At 41.7% G+C, this 17,700-nt stretch overlaps 1 protein-coding gene across 3 annotated transcripts in view; it reads right to left on the minus strand.

Annotated features, from left to right (window-relative positions):
- Positions 1–17,458, minus strand: part of ANAPC1 (anaphase promoting complex subunit 1) — a 34,047-nt gene extending 16,589 nt beyond the window's left edge. For 2 of the 3 annotated variants that reach the window (XM_074864052.1, XM_074864055.1), the window contains exons 1-24: positions 17,092–17,458; positions 16,779–16,940; positions 16,552–16,603; positions 16,260–16,363; positions 15,779–15,861; positions 14,596–14,669; positions 14,166–14,314; positions 13,445–13,665; positions 12,647–12,856; positions 11,923–12,018; positions 11,385–11,475; positions 11,197–11,262; positions 10,143–10,280; positions 9,671–9,811; positions 9,228–9,288; positions 8,519–8,706; positions 7,441–7,515; positions 6,184–6,449; positions 5,093–5,184; positions 4,003–4,151; positions 2,330–2,408; positions 2,197–2,233; positions 2,020–2,090; positions 1,721–1,899 (exon numbers count right to left, since the gene is read on the minus strand). In XM_074864052.1, coding sequence (XP_074720153.1) covers positions 1,721–1,899; positions 2,020–2,090; positions 2,197–2,233; positions 2,330–2,408; positions 4,003–4,151; positions 5,093–5,184; positions 6,184–6,449; positions 7,441–7,515; positions 8,519–8,706; positions 9,228–9,288; positions 9,671–9,811; positions 10,143–10,280; positions 11,197–11,262; positions 11,385–11,475; positions 11,923–12,018; positions 12,647–12,856; positions 13,445–13,665; positions 14,166–14,314; positions 14,596–14,669; positions 15,779–15,861; positions 16,260–16,363; positions 16,552–16,603; positions 16,779–16,940; positions 17,092–17,304 — 2,997 coding nt within the window. In that variant the 5' untranslated portion in view covers positions 17,305–17,458. The remainder of the gene's footprint in view (positions 1–1,720; positions 1,900–2,019; positions 2,091–2,196; positions 2,234–2,329; positions 2,409–4,002; positions 4,152–5,092; positions 5,185–6,183; positions 6,450–7,440; positions 7,516–8,518; positions 8,707–9,227; positions 9,289–9,670; positions 9,812–10,142; positions 10,281–11,196; positions 11,263–11,384; positions 11,476–11,922; positions 12,019–12,646; positions 12,857–13,444; positions 13,666–14,165; positions 14,315–14,595; positions 14,670–15,778; positions 15,862–16,259; positions 16,364–16,551; positions 16,604–16,778; positions 16,941–17,091) is intronic. The other variant, XM_074864054.1, reaches the window with a different exon arrangement.
- Between the last annotated feature and the right edge of the window lie 242 nt (positions 17,459–17,700).

Raw genomic sequence — 17,700 nt, forward strand, 5'->3', positions numbered from 1 at the left:
ACTCTGTCCCTCTGTTTATTCACATCACACAAGTGATGCACAGGACCACTGACAAGAACAGCAAGGATAGCATAGGTCAGGATGCAACAGAGTATGCCCACAATCTGCTTGCCCTACACTTGCTTCAGACAAGGCTGTCACTCTGTGTGAAGCACAGTTTATTTTATTCTTCATGTGTTCTGCAGAAATAGGCTTTTCTGCAGAATATACTGTTTCCTTATGGTCTGACAAAATCATCTGGACATTGACCCTAAGGTGGGCCCATATATTCCTCTTTCTTCTCCATCTTTCACAGATGAGATTCATTTAAAAAAAACACCAAGGCAGTGATAATGAGAAATACTGATATGATAAACTTAGGAACAAAACACCCCACACCTCTCTCTAAACTGGTCATTTTTCCTGTTGTATACCTCAGAATTTCAACAGGCTGAAAGATACAGAATCACACACACTAGATCAAACACAGGGTCTTCCTAAGGCTCACTGGTAACACATGACACCAAGAGTGCAAGCAAATTAGCAGCTGATGAATGAAAACCAATTTCTTCTGATAAATACGCACTAAATCTCAATACATAACTGCACCACCCATACAGCCAACGTCCGTTTTGAAACAGGAAACTCCACCCTGCCCTCCTGAGAAATGACAAACAATTTGGTGTTTGAAGATCATTTTATCCTTTTAAGGTAACATGTATTCGAGGTTTTATTACAAAGTAAGCGATAAAAATAAAATTTATCATAATTTTAAGATTCAGTACTGTTACAGTTGGGCAAAAATAAAGTGGATTTTCAATGAGTGGTGGGACATGGGATTTCAACACATAGCTCATTTACTTTTCTGCTAAATGAATTAACTTTTTTGATATGGGGTTATTCATGAAGCTTCTGTTATGAAAAATTGGCATAATTTTAATATCACTTCCAAAGCTAAGACAGCAAAAAGAATTCTGACTAAGACTGCAAATCCCTCTTCCTGATTTCTGAAAAGGCTACAGATAATCTGCTACTATTAAATATTTTTATGCATCCCACTAGCCAGCTTTCAAGAAGTTTTGACTTCCAGAGTGTCCTCAGCAAGACTAGCTACAACTCTGAGATGCTAGTGATTCCCACCATTAGAAGAAAACGTTTAAGAGAAAAACACCACACGCTTTTTTTCAGTTTACTTCAGGATACAAATAACTAAACCCTTTTTGAGAAAAAAAAAAAGAGAAATATGAAAAGTGTATTTCAGAAAGCAATCCGGTTCTTCCAGAGAAGACAGAGATGCCAGACATGCCAACCCAAGAAGGAACCAGACTGACAAATGCCCACTTCTTTCTCCCTGTGCCACTGCTGTTTTGATGTCAGAGTCTCTGGACAGAGTCCCAAAGCCTCTCCAACACTTGTCAAAGGTGCAGCCATTTTGGAGAGGAAGAGGAGGACTTACAGAGGCAATGAAATAGCTCTGCAGGCAAAACTTCTAAGCACCATGCCTAAGTTTAAAATCTGTTTTATATTGACAGTTTCCACAGCTATGCATGTCTATTCTTTCTATGCCAGATGCTGGTTTTTATACTGAAACCCTCATATGCATGTAAAGCCCTGGGTTGCCCTCAGTCTTGAATTCTGCACCTTCTGATGCCCTGAGCATCAGCAGATGGTGGGGAAGTTTCTGAACAGAGTGCTCTGCCCGATACCCAGTACTGTGAAATTCACTTATGCCCATACTCACAGATTTACCCTTTTGCAGGTTCCCTTCACACGCCTGTTTGGACAGATCCTGGCGCCCAATCAAGAGACAAACTGCTTCTGGCCAGTCTGAGGCAGGCTGCTCTCGACAGTAATATATTGCATCTCTAATAGGAAGAGCTACACCAAACGGGAGAGACTCCAGATCTCTTAAAGTGAAACCTTAAAATTAATGAGAAAAAAATAAACTGTTTTATCAAACTATATATTTCATCTTATGCAAGCACAAGACTATTACTTATGACTGTTACCATTTTGCACAATGATAAAAGCTGCTCTTACCAACATTAGTCATCCAAATAACTAATTTTTCAGCCAGGCTGGAAACAGATGTGCTGTGTCTGAAACTGCATCTGTAAAATAAAGGGGAATAAAGGAGAAGCCAATAAAAGCTAGTCCAAGAGTCAGCAGAAATTCAAACACTCAAAAGTTTAAAATAATAATAAAAAACTACCATACCGATTGTCATCCTGTTCTATTTGTGGTTTGCGTTGTCCTAGGAAAGACAAGGTCACATTACTTCCACATTCTCCAAGCAAAAGGTCAGAACTAGACACTAGGAGATACTATGATGGCATCAAAGCATCATTACCTGATGTAATCTTGTACAAATAATGGGAGGCTTCATTAGATACAGCACTCTCATCACCAAGTATGTACAGAGCCACACTCTGGATAGGAAAAAGACACCATAACACAAAGTCATTTAGCGAGCAGCTATTGCTAATCTGCCTAGCCAAACAGGCAGAAGCTAGCTTTAATCACTTAAAACAGTGGGACATTGTGAAAACAATGTTAGTAAAAGGAGACTGAAACAACTGAAGCAAGTAACAAACTCTTATGCTTTAGATTTCTATCTTGAATTTGGAAAAATTACATCCTGAAACAATTAACTGAATTTGCCCTAATAATTGTTTCAAAGGTAAAAAGATCTTCTAAACAGAAAAACACGTTCCTAGTCATATTTCCCATGTTCCTCGCATTTCATTTATTTTCTCTTGCAAAAGACACACGTCATCTACAGACATCATTCATCCACGTCTTGAATATTGGCTACTTTGTGAAGACTCCGAGTGAAGAGCTGTTCCCAATTCAAAGCATGGTCCACTTTCAGCCAGCAAAATCAGCGTTCTGTCATGCTATTTACTTTTGGATACTGCCAGACAAGCTGGCATGCCCAAGGCAAAAGTCACAGGTAAAAATCTTTTGTGTTTTTCATCAAGATCTTCCAATAAGATACACTGCTGACATGCCAGCTCTGACCTCTGCATAGGCAAGTCACACAGAGTTGGATGGATAGACACAGGTGATCATCCAAGGGAAAGGCTACAGTTCTTCAGAGTTTGAATGCAGAGGCAAATTTTAAGTGACAGCATCAGCACTTCAAACAGTGTCAGTGCTGCTGCTTCAACCCTCCACACTCTGAAGCAGAGAACAGGCTGACTCCTAGCAGCTCCTATCAGAGACTCTGCAACTTGTCTTGGACGCTTGGATCAGATAGAGTCTCTCCTCTCTGGTTATGCTCTTCAACCACCTCAAGCTCAACACCTCTGCTTTGAACCCTGTATTGGCAGGTTTTCTCCATGAATGCTCTGTGAATAAGTGAGCAAGGCTGACTAGAAGATAACATCAGCACTTATAACTACTCACGCGACTAAATATTTATGCTGATACATGCCCAAGAAGAAAGCCAGGAAATTCTCACTCAAAATACAGTTAACTTTGAGTTACATTATTACTTTGCGCATGCCACTACTGCAAACCACAAAAAACCCCATAAGCAGTGAAGCATAGGCTACTCACTCTGCACTCACTAGCTCTCCTTCCCAACCTCAAATACCTCCTCCCACCTGCTAAAACACATCTGCACCCTTCAGTAATATTAAAACAGTAGAAAAGAAGAGAGGACTTACGGGGATTTCTCTCTGCTAAATACATATTATTCTCCCTGTAGAGAGGCTGACACTGCACAGGGATACTCATGAGAATTTCATGCAGACAGATAATGTCTACTTAGTATGGAGCAGCAACACCTGCAGATGCTTAAGTCTCCAAACAGTACAGCTACAGCAGAGTTATTTATCACAGGCTCAATACCCCTCCAGCATGGCCCCACTGCTCCACACAGTATGACTAAACCCTCTGTTATTTGACTTCCCACTGGGGACACTTCACTCACAGGAAATTAAGCAGCTGGGGCAAACCCTGGCCACAGTGCTGCTATGCTGACAGAATCAAGCATATCTTTTGTACCAAAGTACATACCAGTACTACCAGTTTGCTCCTTTCACAGATTCTTGATAAGTAAGGATAAGGCTGCACTGCTTCTCCTTTCAGACAGGAACTCAGCCACTGAAAGATACTTGGAGGCTCAGCAGAAAAAAACGTGGGATGGTGCATGAAACCTGTTTGGACTTAATCACATTAACAACAACGACATTGAGTTCATGGCAAATGTACAATAATTCTCCACTAATCCCAAAGCAAGCCCTACAGTACTTCTTTTAAAAACAAAAATATAGTATTTCCCCAAAACATTACAGATCACATCTCCCTCCTGTTAGATGGAAGTTTATAGTTAAGACAGTAATGAAAACTTGAGACACCTACCTTTCAAGAACAAAAGTTATCTCAGCCCACAGTGAAAATGAATAAATAGTGAGTAATTCTCAAAAACCTCACTGTAATTCCGTAAGTCTTGTAATTCAACAACATTAAATTGCATAAGTGAGAGGACAACCTGACTATAAGCTCTTTGCCTTCCCTGTCCACAAATATGAATAGCAAAGCTTGAGCAATGCTATGAGATATTTTTGGTCAGGGGAAACAACAGTTTTCTTACATGACTAGTAAATTTCAGCTCGTAGGACACTAAACAAGCGCACAGACAATATAGGATCTTATTTTAACTCAAGTTTTGTGGTTTTAGCTCTGATTTTGTTTTTATGACCTATAAACTGAGCGCCTGCCAGCCTAGCAATACTTTCCGCAAGAGAGGCACATCTCACTACCAGGCTTTTCCACAGTTGTCTGCTAAGATTTCTCAGCCAGCCTGAGCTGGGAGTTTGCCAAGATGAAGCCATCATTCCCTCCCAAATCCTTGTTCTGTGGAGTGTCCCATGAGGCACTAGACTGGAGGCACCAACTCATGACTATACTATGCTAATTTCAGTCCAGCCTTCTTAGGGAGGCTACTAAAAACAAAGGAAAAAGGCAGCCTCAGCACGAGGAGCACAGTTTTGCAATTTCAGTCCTGACCAGCTTTAAAGGGAACAGTTACCAAGGTGCTTAGCATTAGAAATAATTTGCACATCATTATCACTGAATATCCAGCTTTGTAAAGCCTTAAACTCACCTTGGTCAATGATGCAAGTCTGTCTAGAGGTTTTTACAAGAGCTGGATAGTCTCTGTAGTAATAATCTATGTAAGCTTCAAGTTTTAAGTCCCTGGAATGAGAGAGAGGTGAATCACATTAGAGGGAAAAAAAACCCACTCTACCTTCCTGCATTTCTGTGACATTTTCTGTTGAGATTTTTTAATGTTTGTGTATGCACTAGATATAAGGAGGGAAGTTCTGACTTCCTTAACTAAGACTGCTCATAGGCAACTGCCCATTCGCTAGGTAGTGAATCTGCATGTTTAAGTTTTCCCTCAGTGGATTTCTCTTCAACTGTCATTCTGTTTTGTCCCACACCTCCACCACCACCTAAGGTGTGACCACTCTCACTACAGTTTCCTTCAAATTCCAATTGTTAAAGCTAGATAACCTGCTGGATACCTGCAAGACATGAATGCATGTAACAGCTGCCAGCCTCAAAAGACACACAGTCTTGAAATGAAAGACTTGCTTCTCACTGGCGGGACAGAATAGAGCACAGGCCAACCTTTTCAGCACTAGGGACTGGATGCCACTTCTGGGAACCATTTAGTCAGCCGGCTATAGCAGGTGCTACTGGGGAAGAATCTATAGCCATAGAAAAAATTTGGTCGAAACAGCAAATAAAGCTCAGGGAAATGTTGCTGGGCCTTTTACTTAAACATGTGCCTGTATCTATCCATCTGTATGCATGCAATGCAGCTTGAAGGTGGTTGTGGAAGACATGAAGATGCAGTCACTAGCTGCAGTGAAGATGCCACAACAAACAAGAACATCTGACAGATCTCATAAGCTGAGCTGTGACAATGCAGTAGAAAAAACGCGAGCTGCGGCATCTAAAAATTTGTGAATCACACCGATGTTGGGGAGTGGCCAGAACCATACCAGAAATGTGCTACTGCAAAGATCTTTAAGCACAATAAGGTTTTAAACATTCACTCATTTTCTTCGAATACATGAAAAGTCTGCTCCGCTCTGGGCAATCCCCAAATTCCCCACAAAAATACACACCCATCATCAAGAGACACTGCACGATATATAGTATCTGTGATTTGTCAGTTGGGCATACCTGGCCAGCTGAACCAGAAGAACAACAAGTGAACGAATTCCCTCTCCCATTAGACTGTTCAGTTTTAGCTCCTCATAGATGAGATGAAGAACAAAGAAAATAGCAGGAATATGGGTGAAAAGGAGGGTTGAGGAATCCAAACTAAGGCTCTGTGAAAAGTCATCCTTTGGAGCCAAAACTTCCAGAGGGTCCAGTCGCAAAGCTTTGGCAACAGGATGAGACTCAAAATTCCTATGGTAATCAGAGCTCAAGAGATATTCCCAGTCCTAGACCAAACAAACAGGAAAGAGAGGCTGAGGTTCCACAATGAACATCATCTTCCAGTAAGATAACTCCAAAGCACTGTTACAAAAGAGGGTTTTTCCCTATAAACCAATACAAATGCAATTGTTGTATGGTAAATGTGATGCACAAACCCTGCAAGCCAGAGAGATTCAATTGTTAAGTTTCTTTCCCCCCACCCCCCCATTGTGCATAAAAGAATCAAAGCCTTATATTTAAAAGAACAAGACAAAAGAAAGCTGAGAGTACCTTCCTTGCATCAATATTCTGTGCATGAGACCTCACTAAGTATTTATGCAATTCACCTAGTGCAATTCACCTACCTCCCCTATCACAGCACATCAGGCATTAGATCCTGACTTCTGTTCCACGTAGACTGTAGTCCGTAACCCCATGAGCTGTCAACCCACAAAAAGCTAATAGCACAACTGGACTACCACATCTTGTAAGCCTCCTGCGACGAGATGACAGTAAGCCTCATCCACTTTACTGTTTGACCATGTGAAAGCTTCCTATTCCTGCCTAGACAAACTGCAGTGAATCAATCTTAAACACTCCACTAAATTTTCTGAAAATCAGTGCATTCACTGAAGTATATAATTTGATGTTCCTAACTTGCTAAAGGTGCTGAGTAGCCACGGGAGTGAGACAACTTCATTTTAAAGGGGTGAAGCATCTAGGAGAGACCTCACATCGTCAGGAGTCTATCTGGGATTGCTTTGTGATCTGTATTTAATTCAATCCTGAGTCCAACCTACTTCTCTGGAAGTGAGAACCCTGACAAGTAAGGTCACATGATACAGCCACTGCACAGGGCAAAATAACTTTTCTTCGCCCAAAGGCTTGTAATCTCAGATGAGCTCAGATGAAATGCAATACTCTACGGGTGTTTCCTCCGGTTTGCCTTTTAAAAAACCAAATCAAACAGCCAACCTCTCCCAAGGGTCTTATTTGTAAAAGAGAATGATTTCTTACTTCATCTGACCCTGTTTCTGACGGCCTAGCCTTTTTTGGAGCAATAACTGGTGAAAGCGATCCTTCCAAATCAAGCTGAAAGGAAAAAAAAGATCAAAAGATCACTATTGAAATTCCCAAGGTTGCACAAGTGAATCACCTATAACAACATCTTAATTAAAACTAAACTTTACATGACATTGCTTTGGGTACTTCTATATACTTCGCTTTCATATAAAACATATACTGCAACTCGATTTTCTTCTATACACAGCTAGTTAATACAACGCATGACTAGCATGAAATTCATGGTGTATGAATTTCACAGTTTGACTGCCTAACATCTGGTATTTACTAGGACAGAGGAAATACTGTGGATGAGCTAATGGTAGTAATGTAGATATACTATAATTGCTTTCACTTCAGTTGTACACATATCCTTTCTGTTCCCCCCCCCCGCCCAAGAGTACTGCAAGCATACTTGCTAGCAGGAAACTCACTCACAGAAAACATCCAAATACATTCAATACATCCAAAACATCCAAATACATTCAATACATCCAAAACATCCAAATACATTCAATACATCCAAAACATCCAAATACATTCAATACATCCAAAACATCCAAATACATTCAATACATCCAAAACATCCAAATACATTCAATACATCCAAAACAATTGAAAAAAATAAAACTTTAAACATTGTAATTAAAAAACTACACTGAAAATCCTCTTTAGGAAGCAAGAATCTGAGTTGTGATTTGTTTCTAGCAAAAATAGGCTTAATACAGATTAGGTGATTCAAATCTTTAATGCATCAGTGTTAGTCATGAAATAGAATAAAATCTTCATAATTTATTTTTATTTGACCGAGACAGTTATGGTAAGTACCTTAAGAATATATTTCATGATAAACACAGACTAAAACATATACTGAAAATGTAGCAATATTGAATTGATTCAATGGCATCTCGTTATTTAAGACAAAATACAATCCATTTCTGACACAATTCGATATGTCTCTAACCATTTTGAACCTTGAAAATTTATCAGTAGCATTAACATAAGCTAGGAAAACAAACATGAGCTTGCTTACGTTACGTGTCCAGGACAGTCTCTCCGTGTTGTAACCCATCATATTCATGAGACACGTTACAAATAAATTCCATTCTGAGTGATAGCTTGGTCCTCCTGGAGCATTATAAGCATTGTACCACTTGACAAGCATCTGTACAGCTATCTCCTTGGGCAGGATAGCTTTGACCCCTTGCAGACATCTTTTCACTGTCAGGAAAGAAAAATATATTTAAAAATCAGGTGTCTTTTATATTTTACCTCCTGGTACTTCTTCCAGATCTCTGCAGGTCCTCTTACTGGACCTCTTTTTAACTCTCCACAAACTCTTTCAATAAAAGCCACGCCACATAACCTCTAACAGCTGTTCCTTTAGTTCAGGTTGAGCACAGCCCCTTTAATTCACCACACAAAGAGGAAAAAGTTCCTTTTTGCTCATTACTGAAACCAACTTTTGTCTGAACTGGCATCTCAGCCATTCCTCAAACAATAATATACAAACAGTAGAGAGCAAAGCAACCTAAAGAACAAAGGAAGTTTTAAGAGTGCAGCAGGTGAAGGACTGAAAGCAACAGAACAGATCTAAATAAATGGTAGCAGCTCTAGAAGGTAAGTTCACAGAGCTTGAAATATGTGGTACATATTACAGTCTAAGCTACGCATAAACTACTTCAAAAATGAACCCTCAAAAATTATGAAATATATTTCACATGATGGATTCTGAATTGTACCTAGTTCCGAAGTGGCAATTTCAGGAATAGTAACCCGAACCATCGTATTATTGCTGAGTTCCTGAAAAAATAAAAAAGGCGAGTCAAATTATGAAACACAAAGTAAAGCCAGGGTCCTTTTCTATCAACTCAGAACTCATTTATGTATTAAGGACACTCCTAATTCCTGGCTATTTGCTACACTAAAGATCTGCAACCTCAGATCCTAGCTCCATGAAACACTTCAAACAGATCTTGAGCGGAATCACTTGAGGGAATCAATTAAATTCTGTGACTTCTAGAGTATTCTACAGAGAGAAGAACGTGGAGCCACCAATGCAGGTGTGATACTTTGCTGTTGATCAGGAGCTGCTAGCAATGTCTCACTATGCAGTAGAATGAAATGTTACCCTCTCTTTGCTTTGCTAACAAAGTGTTGACTCAAATTACAGGATAATACCTACCAAAGTTATTCTGTTGTGGACAGGATCTCTCAGAGCATGAATGAAAGTCCCAAGCTGCTGAAAAGTACAGTCTTCAACGTAAGTTGAGTCATGAAGTTTGGCAGAATCCCTTAGCTCTGGAACTGGTGACAAAAGCACACCCTGAAAAGTGGTAGAAATGATTGCTTAGAATTGTTGAAATGAGAGGATCTGAGCAAAGGACAGCTAAAATTGCCATTTTTAATGTATTAATAAGTATTTTGAAAACTACTATAAATCTTTCCAGTCTCTGCCTCAGAAGCTTTACAGAAATCATAAATAAATAAGGCAGCACTATATAGGTCTTCTTTAAGCACTGTTTATTCAGGGGATTTACAGAAGAAAAATAAAAGATTTAGCCCCAACAGATGCCTTGAAAGTCAGAAAAGTCAACCAGTCATTTGAAGCTGTTACAACTAAACCCTTTCCTAGGCAGGACTACCTTTCTTCTTACCTCTTCTAGGGGCCCCAGATGCTTATTCAAAGGCTTGGACGGAGTGCTGACACTATCCAAGGGAGTGCTTGGCCGAGGCATTTGGTTGGACATTGTCAGGGACGGAGCAGGCAGCCCAGGAATAAAAACCTTCCCCACCTTTTTGTGAACAATATATAAGAAAACAAACAGTTGGTTTTCATGCCTGTGCTTCCACGTGCTTGCTTACATATACAGACATTTACATATACAGACATTATCAGATTTTAACATCTTAAAAGTTTTAAGAAAAGTGGGTAGGTACTTAAACTAAAGTCTCTGAAGAGAAGATTAAAGATTACTTCATGTAATTATTTTCTTCAGATGACACACTGAAAAAAACTACCATATATGGTCAGTATTGTACCTTATTGCTACAAGTCCACTCCCACTAAAAGTTCTAGCAGGGCTTCAACTGAGAAAGCTCTACTTGCAGAGAGTGTACTTTTTTTCATATACATACATACGTGTGTGTATATATACACACATGCCCACAAACGTGTGTACCACAGAGACACATACAAATTGCAGTGTCCAACGTTTCTCCATACAGAGAGAGAGCGAGCACAGTACACCTCTACAGAATTTAAGAAAAAGTCTTAATTATTTTGGATGAATCATGTCCATCCTAATAACAGCCCTTTGTACAGCAAAATAATCTGACATCTAAAATTATCTGGCAGGCTACAGAGAAGTTTGCAAGTTTTTTGTTCAGGAACAATTCTTATTTTCCATATTCTCAAAGTTTTTTTTCCTTTAAAGTGTTTTAGTACTTTAGTATTTTACTATCACTGAAAATAAACTCAAGAGATTATTTAATTGTACCACAAGGTGCCACTGATTCTTCAGAACTACCTTTCCAGCACTGCACACAAACTACACTTGGTGTGTGAGCACAGCCACCTTCCCAAGCAAGTAGCAGTCTGCAGTAGCTGAAAACGATACCTTGTAAGGTATGATGCACACAGGTTCCCTCTGTACAGCCCAGCTTGCAACCAAAGATTCAGACATTTGGGATAGGAAAACTGTTACTTACCCGAACCACTCCAGAGTAAAGCACTAGATTTCCACTGCCTTCCAGAACCAGCAGTGTATCAATGCCCTGCAAGAATCAAGCAGAATATTCAGCTTCTTAAATTTAAGTAAAGAGACAACAGTTGGACAACACAAGTGACAAAGCAGGATACTGCACAATTAACAATCCATACAGATGGAGGTACATACCTCCACTGGAGCTGCATCCTTTGCTTGAATATTCGTAACAGCACCAAAGATCAGCTGTGACTTATCATTGCTCTCTTGAAATTTTACACACCTAGAGATTTGAGAAACAACAGGAAACATAAAAGGACTGTCCTATGTGTTGTTACAGAAAGAAGATAAAACCATGTGGCATGGTGCAGCTGCTTTTGTTGTGGTATACCTGGTTCCTTCCTTTGCTTGTTTTGCCCTGCTAGTCAACTTATTTTTACTCTGCTAGTCTAATTAAAATCCCCAATAAACTTCTAAAGGGTAAAGATAAGGATAAGAATACCATTCAAATTACAGTGAATGTTCTCTCACAACTTCAGTTTTATTTAAATAGCCCAAACCATCTATGCCACCACAGTTAAAACATGTCATATGAGAGCCAGTGATTAAGCACATGTTGTCATAACAGATTTCACTAGCTGGAGGAGTAAGTATGTTAAAACCAGTATCTAGCTGGTAATTTCCAGAGTACTCCCCTTTGTTCCCCTGTCCCCAAGACAGGTATGCTCACCGCAGCTGAAGCTGGGATTCCACTAAAAAGCACAAGAACTTCTGCCCACAAAGGTCAGTGGTAATAAACACTTTTGACGCTTGGGAATTCTTCTCTCTGTAAAAGCGACACAATGATCAGAGCACTGTTTGGTCTACTATAAAAATTTTAATGAAGGAAAAACACAGTATCTACACACTGTAGGGTCACACTGGACTTCGATTAGCAGGGCACCAAGTTGCCAGAATGCACCAGTCTCACTTTCAGTCATTACTCTTGAAACTGATTTTCTAGCACTCCAATCTCCACATTCCCCACTTTTCCGCATGCAGAGCACATGCTATTTGGCTTTGTTCTCCTGTTCAATCTTGGGTTTTGTGCTGCTTTTTGCCCCTTTTGATGGTAACACAGAAAGACACTCCCCCTAGAAGATCAAAAAAACCCCAAAGCAATGATCAGATTAGAACCTACTTTGCTTTACAGATCTCATTAAATCATTCCCCAGCTCAGAAGGCTATAGATAACACAGCAGGTAAAACTGCTCCAAGTGACCAATTTCCTTTTCAAGAGAACTGCACACTTGGTGAGCATTATTTTTCAAAAAAATTAGTAAGTGCAGGTCCACACATCTATTTTAAGGCAGCACCATTTGCAGAAAGCACACACTAAAATAAACTTTATTTCCCCCCACCCCCAACGGAAATTCAGAACTTCTCACATCCCAAGCATCTAACAAGCACCTAACCTCATGTTTGTGACGGTTTCTGTCCACAGATGATCTATACACAGCTCTGGAACAATTGGTTCAGTTTCTGGCATAAGGAAGGAATCACTGGAAGTGCTGTTTGGTGAATGGGTAATACTTTGCCTCTTTGGTGACTGAGTGTTACTGGAAAAGTTGAACCTCTGCACTCCTGAGAAAGAATGCACTCCCAGGGCAGGAGAATGAGAGCGGCTGCAAGCAAAGATGTAAGACACTACTGAAAAGTGGATTTTCAAGATCAGGTACAGAATCCCAGGTTACTCTTACACTGGTAGAGACTTTAAAAACAAACCAAAGCCACCCTAAACCAGTAGCTAGTTCAGTATTAGTTTCCTTTAGTAATACACCCCAGAATAGGAAAACAATTCTCTAATTTCCAGTCTTCTCTGTCAGAATTCAATAGGTGACATTTCAAAAGCAAAAAAACCAAAATTTTAAGTTGCATCGTCCATTCCATCAAAAAATCTCTTCCAAGCCACTCCCTCTAAACATGGCTTTCTTTAGAAAAGCTAACTGAAAACACTCCTGGGACTCAAAAGACCTGCAGACAGTTCCCAACTCCACTACAGACTGGCAGAACAACTTCTTTGGCTCTTGCACACCAGTTATCGTCCTGTGCTATAGGGATAATAGCACACCAAATGTCACTTCAGACACTGTAACAGAAGAGGCACCTGCACCTTACATGGACAGCCTCTAACATTAAAGAAAGACAGACAGCATTTCCAGATATCCATCTTATTCTATAGCTTGTATTCTTTGATATTGTTCAGCACTCACCTCAAAGCAGCCATGTTGGAGATAGACGGTGAGCGGGACTGCATGCTGGGCGATGACACTGATCTGCTCTGGCTGTGGATAGATGAGTAGTTCTGGAAAGGGGAACCCACAGGCGAGTCTCCTTTTGAGAGGCTTCTGAGATGAGCGGTCAAAGAGCTGCTAGTGGCCACGTGCTGTGGTGTGCCCATCTGCTCTGAGAACTTCAGCACTGTGTTCTGCTCCTGGGAGAGAAAACAGAGCTGTCTATGCACAAACAGCACATTGGCAACAACAGCCAGGAAGAGGCTTTCATCAGTTAGGTGTTAAATCAGTTAGGTGTGAGCTAGGTAGGTGCTCAGCCTGAGAAGTTATTCCTACCAACCATGCTCTCTCACTCCCAGTCACAGAAACTACTCCTATGGTTTTTGGGGCAGTAAGTTGTTTGTCACTTCTTACGGAAGACAACAGTTTAAAGCAGAGTCCAAACCTTCTGGTACAATGCAAGGAATACCATGATAAGCACAGTATACCTCATGACCATCGCCATCATGTGATCTCCCTGACTGTGTACAGGCAAATACATGAAAGAAACTATTTAAAAAAAAAAAACAACACACCTATCTTACTCTTATAAATAAAATAAATCACAAATACCAGGCATCTAACACACACCGCCATAATGGCATGTCAACACACAACAAATTTTTTTCAGAATGATATTTAGTCAACAATAAATTTGTACCTCTGGCTTTACTCTCCGAAGAGCCCAAACAGTATGTAAACTCTGCACAGTATCATAGGTCATCACAATGGAAGGTTCAGCATTGAGAAACACGATCCTCAAGGTGTAATCAGCAACGTACTGCACTCTAGCAGAGCCAAACATGCCTGCTAAATAAGCAGTTAACTTTGGTTAAGGCAAAAGGATCATTTCTACAGCAGTGTTATCAGTTACAGGGTTAGCATTTTTCATACCCTCTTTCTTCCACAACCTGGGTTTCTTTCCCGAACAGTTTCCCTGTTCACTAAGCAGCTAAAACACCCCACTTCCAAATTCTTGAAAGAGTGATTATTTGCAAATTTTTTAATACAGAAAACGCTCAAGTGACATATTAAGCATTCGATGCCGTACTGAGGGACTCCAAGTGATACATCTAAAGATGTAAACTTACCTCCAGACTTACAGACAAGAGGTGTTATCTCATCTAATGGGTGTAGCATACTGAACATAGTAGGCAAAGGTTCTCTAGAAAAAAACCAAACAAAGCATATTCAAAAATCAAATGCTAACAAGCATAATTGTTCTCTTCTCACAGCTAGTACATGTGCTGCAATCCTAAAACAGCTCCTCAGACCTTAACAAATCAGAGCCTGAAAACTAACAGTAGAGACATATATTCCTTTCACAGAAGCTTGTTGAATTAACTGAGTAGTCAGACGAAGGCTGGTGTATCAAACAGGATGATAAGGTCTTGTTCTACATCTCAGAGCACTTGAGAATGACCCCACCTGGTGGCCACATGGCAGACTTTGGCTGGCTCACCCGAACAGAGCGGACACCAGCCGAGTTTGGAGGAGTAGAAAGAGAAACCCCTTAACCCAGACTCAGTTTAAGAGTTTAGGTTCCACAGCTCCCGGGTCTCAGACAAGCAAGCAGCTGTCAGGTCACTGGTATCCATCACAGAGCAGCAATCAAGCCACCCATCTGTGGTGGCAGTAGCAAAAGGAAGAATTTTCACGAAATGAGTAGGGTCAATGATGAATTTTGTAATGTACCCTCTTGAACATTTTCATGACCTCTATTTCTAATCTCAACTCTTCTGAGGACTAGAGAATTACAAGTGCCTGGAATGGACACCTAAAGCTCAAGAGAAAGCAAGTGGCTGTATTAACGCTGCTCCTCAGCACACCATCCAACTCCTTGCTCTGCTTCTCAGCTGTATGCCCAGCCACAGAGCACAGGGTCTACAATCCTCACCAAATGTGGAACAGGATGCTCCATACATTTAAAGCATCCTGCAGCTGAGAGAAAGTGTCTCAATGACAATCCTTCAGTGAATCTCTACTATCACAGCCTAGAACCAATCCCCAGGACAAACCTTAGTGAAATCAGGCCAGTAACACCATTATCGTGTCTCCCATACCCTATTCCCAGGATCACTGCACCCAACTAGACAAGACAATATCAGAGGAATATCATGAATTGTCAGTATTCAGCCCCTTCCTGCTATTTCCTGATGTTTCACCTGTTCCTGCCACGAACACACAGATCCTTTCATTACTGCTCTTCAACTCTTGCACTCTTGTGCAAGCAAACAGTCTGTTACAAAACAGTCAAAACCATTCGTTACATACCTAGGTGGACTTGGAGGTACTTCATGTGAAGAATTGCTGCGCTCAAATAACAAACCATATTTTGTTGGCCAGACGTTTGCGACCTATAGAAAAATTACAAATAGATTTATGACAAAAAAAAAAAATCAATCAAGTACTTACTACATTAATTATGTTTCAGATTTGAGTATCTTGTTATATCAAAACAAAATGTTTGGGCCTTTTCTTGAGAGAAGGGTAATGTAAATCAGAGCAGGTTCTCAGACTGAGCAGCAGTCATACCAGTACATTCACACATCAGACACGTGGCTGCCACTGCTTCCAGAAGTATTCAGTGCCCTGAACACACAGCTGCACTGTCATTGGCTTTGTCCCTTTCACCCCCAGAGCAAAGAACTCAGGCAGCCACCACCAGTAGTGCTTTACACACACCTCCCCACCTCAACACAGCATGCAAACAGGAAACAAGTCCATCTGTGGACAGAAAAAGGACAGCACTTACCTGGAAAGGTAAAGCAGCAATGTAATCCTTTCCCTCTATGCTATGCACATTTATACAGGAATTCTGCAATATGCAGATACATTTCTCTACTATTTCCTCACTGCCTGAAACCGGGGGGAAAAAAAAGCAAAAAAATACACAGTGAAGTTTCTCTCTTTCCTTAGACATCCTCTATGCACAAAAGGTAAACTTGAGGGAGGATGGCTGTCTTAACATAGCAAGTCTTGAGAGGCTTGCCAAGAGAGCTGAACTCAAATCATTTGTTTGGCATTACAGTAAGCAGGAAACTTACCATCAGCTTTTTCAGATTTTTCCTGGGGTAACGTGAAGTCACACCATAAAGCCTAAAACCAGATATAATACAATTAGTTCTGAAGAACGACCTGATGCTACTACACAATCTTATCTTTCCATATTTCCCAAAATAACCCCACCTCAGAGCAACACCTGAAAACGCTCAGCGAGTAGTTTTTAGCCAACGTGCATTCATTCAGTGGTCACCTTTCCACGCTTTCATACCTGCAGAACAGGGCTGTCAACAGTGAAAGCCTTATAAATGGTAGACGCTTGGTTTTTACTTCCTTTGCTCCAGATCACCATGTTGCTGGCCACATACAGCTCTTCATCGTAGTCCACCTCTTCCCCAACATCACTAATGCCTTTCCTCAACTGCCAACTTTCCTGAAAAGCAACATTTTTTAAGGAAAAGTGACAAGCCCCGCCGGTGCAATCACAACTGCTAGTCATCGCTCAGCGGTCATGGTTTGGCCCATTTATTTCGGAAACCAGAAAGCCAGGCCAGAGCCCCCCCAGCGCCCTCGCTGCCTCGTACCCGCTGCCGCTCGTGGATCGTCACCTCGCGGAGGGACCCCACCAGTCCGGCCGCCCCGTCGGAGGAGCAAAGCTCGGAGGCGGGCTGCAGCCGCCGCAGCTGGAGGCTGAGGGCGCTGGGGTGGCGCCGGCAGTGCTCGCGGCCCCGGGGGGCGAACTCCTGCAGGTCGCCGGCCGCAATCATCGTCGCCCTCTCGTCAGAGTGGTCCGACATGGGGGCCCGATATCCTCATTATTTCTGGGACGGACGCACACCCGCCGCGACCGGGCTCCGGCTCCCGCGCTGCCCGGGGGCCACGCGGGAAGCAGCAGCGCGGCTGAGGCAAGCGCGGACGCCGGCAGCGGCTGCTCACACGGGCGCGGCCATCTTGTCGCTCCCGCCCTGCACCGCGGCGGCACCGCGCGGGGGACGGCGGGAAAGGTGGGGGGGTGGCGGGGCGGGCGGCTGTGGGGGATCCTGCTCAAAAACGCCTCTTCCGCGGGGCGTACTCATATCCTTATTTAAAACCGAATTTTTGGCTTGGGGTCTAGGCCCTCGGCAGCCCGATGCCTCTCAGCAGAGTATTTAGTGTACTGCTGCCACCTCAGCCCGGCCGCCTATTTCCCACCT

This window comes from Strix uralensis, chromosome 3 (genome assembly GCF_047716275.1).
Source record: "Strix uralensis isolate ZFMK-TIS-50842 chromosome 3, bStrUra1, whole genome shotgun sequence".
Lineage (NCBI taxonomy): Eukaryota > Metazoa > Chordata > Aves > Strigiformes > Strigidae > Strix > Strix uralensis.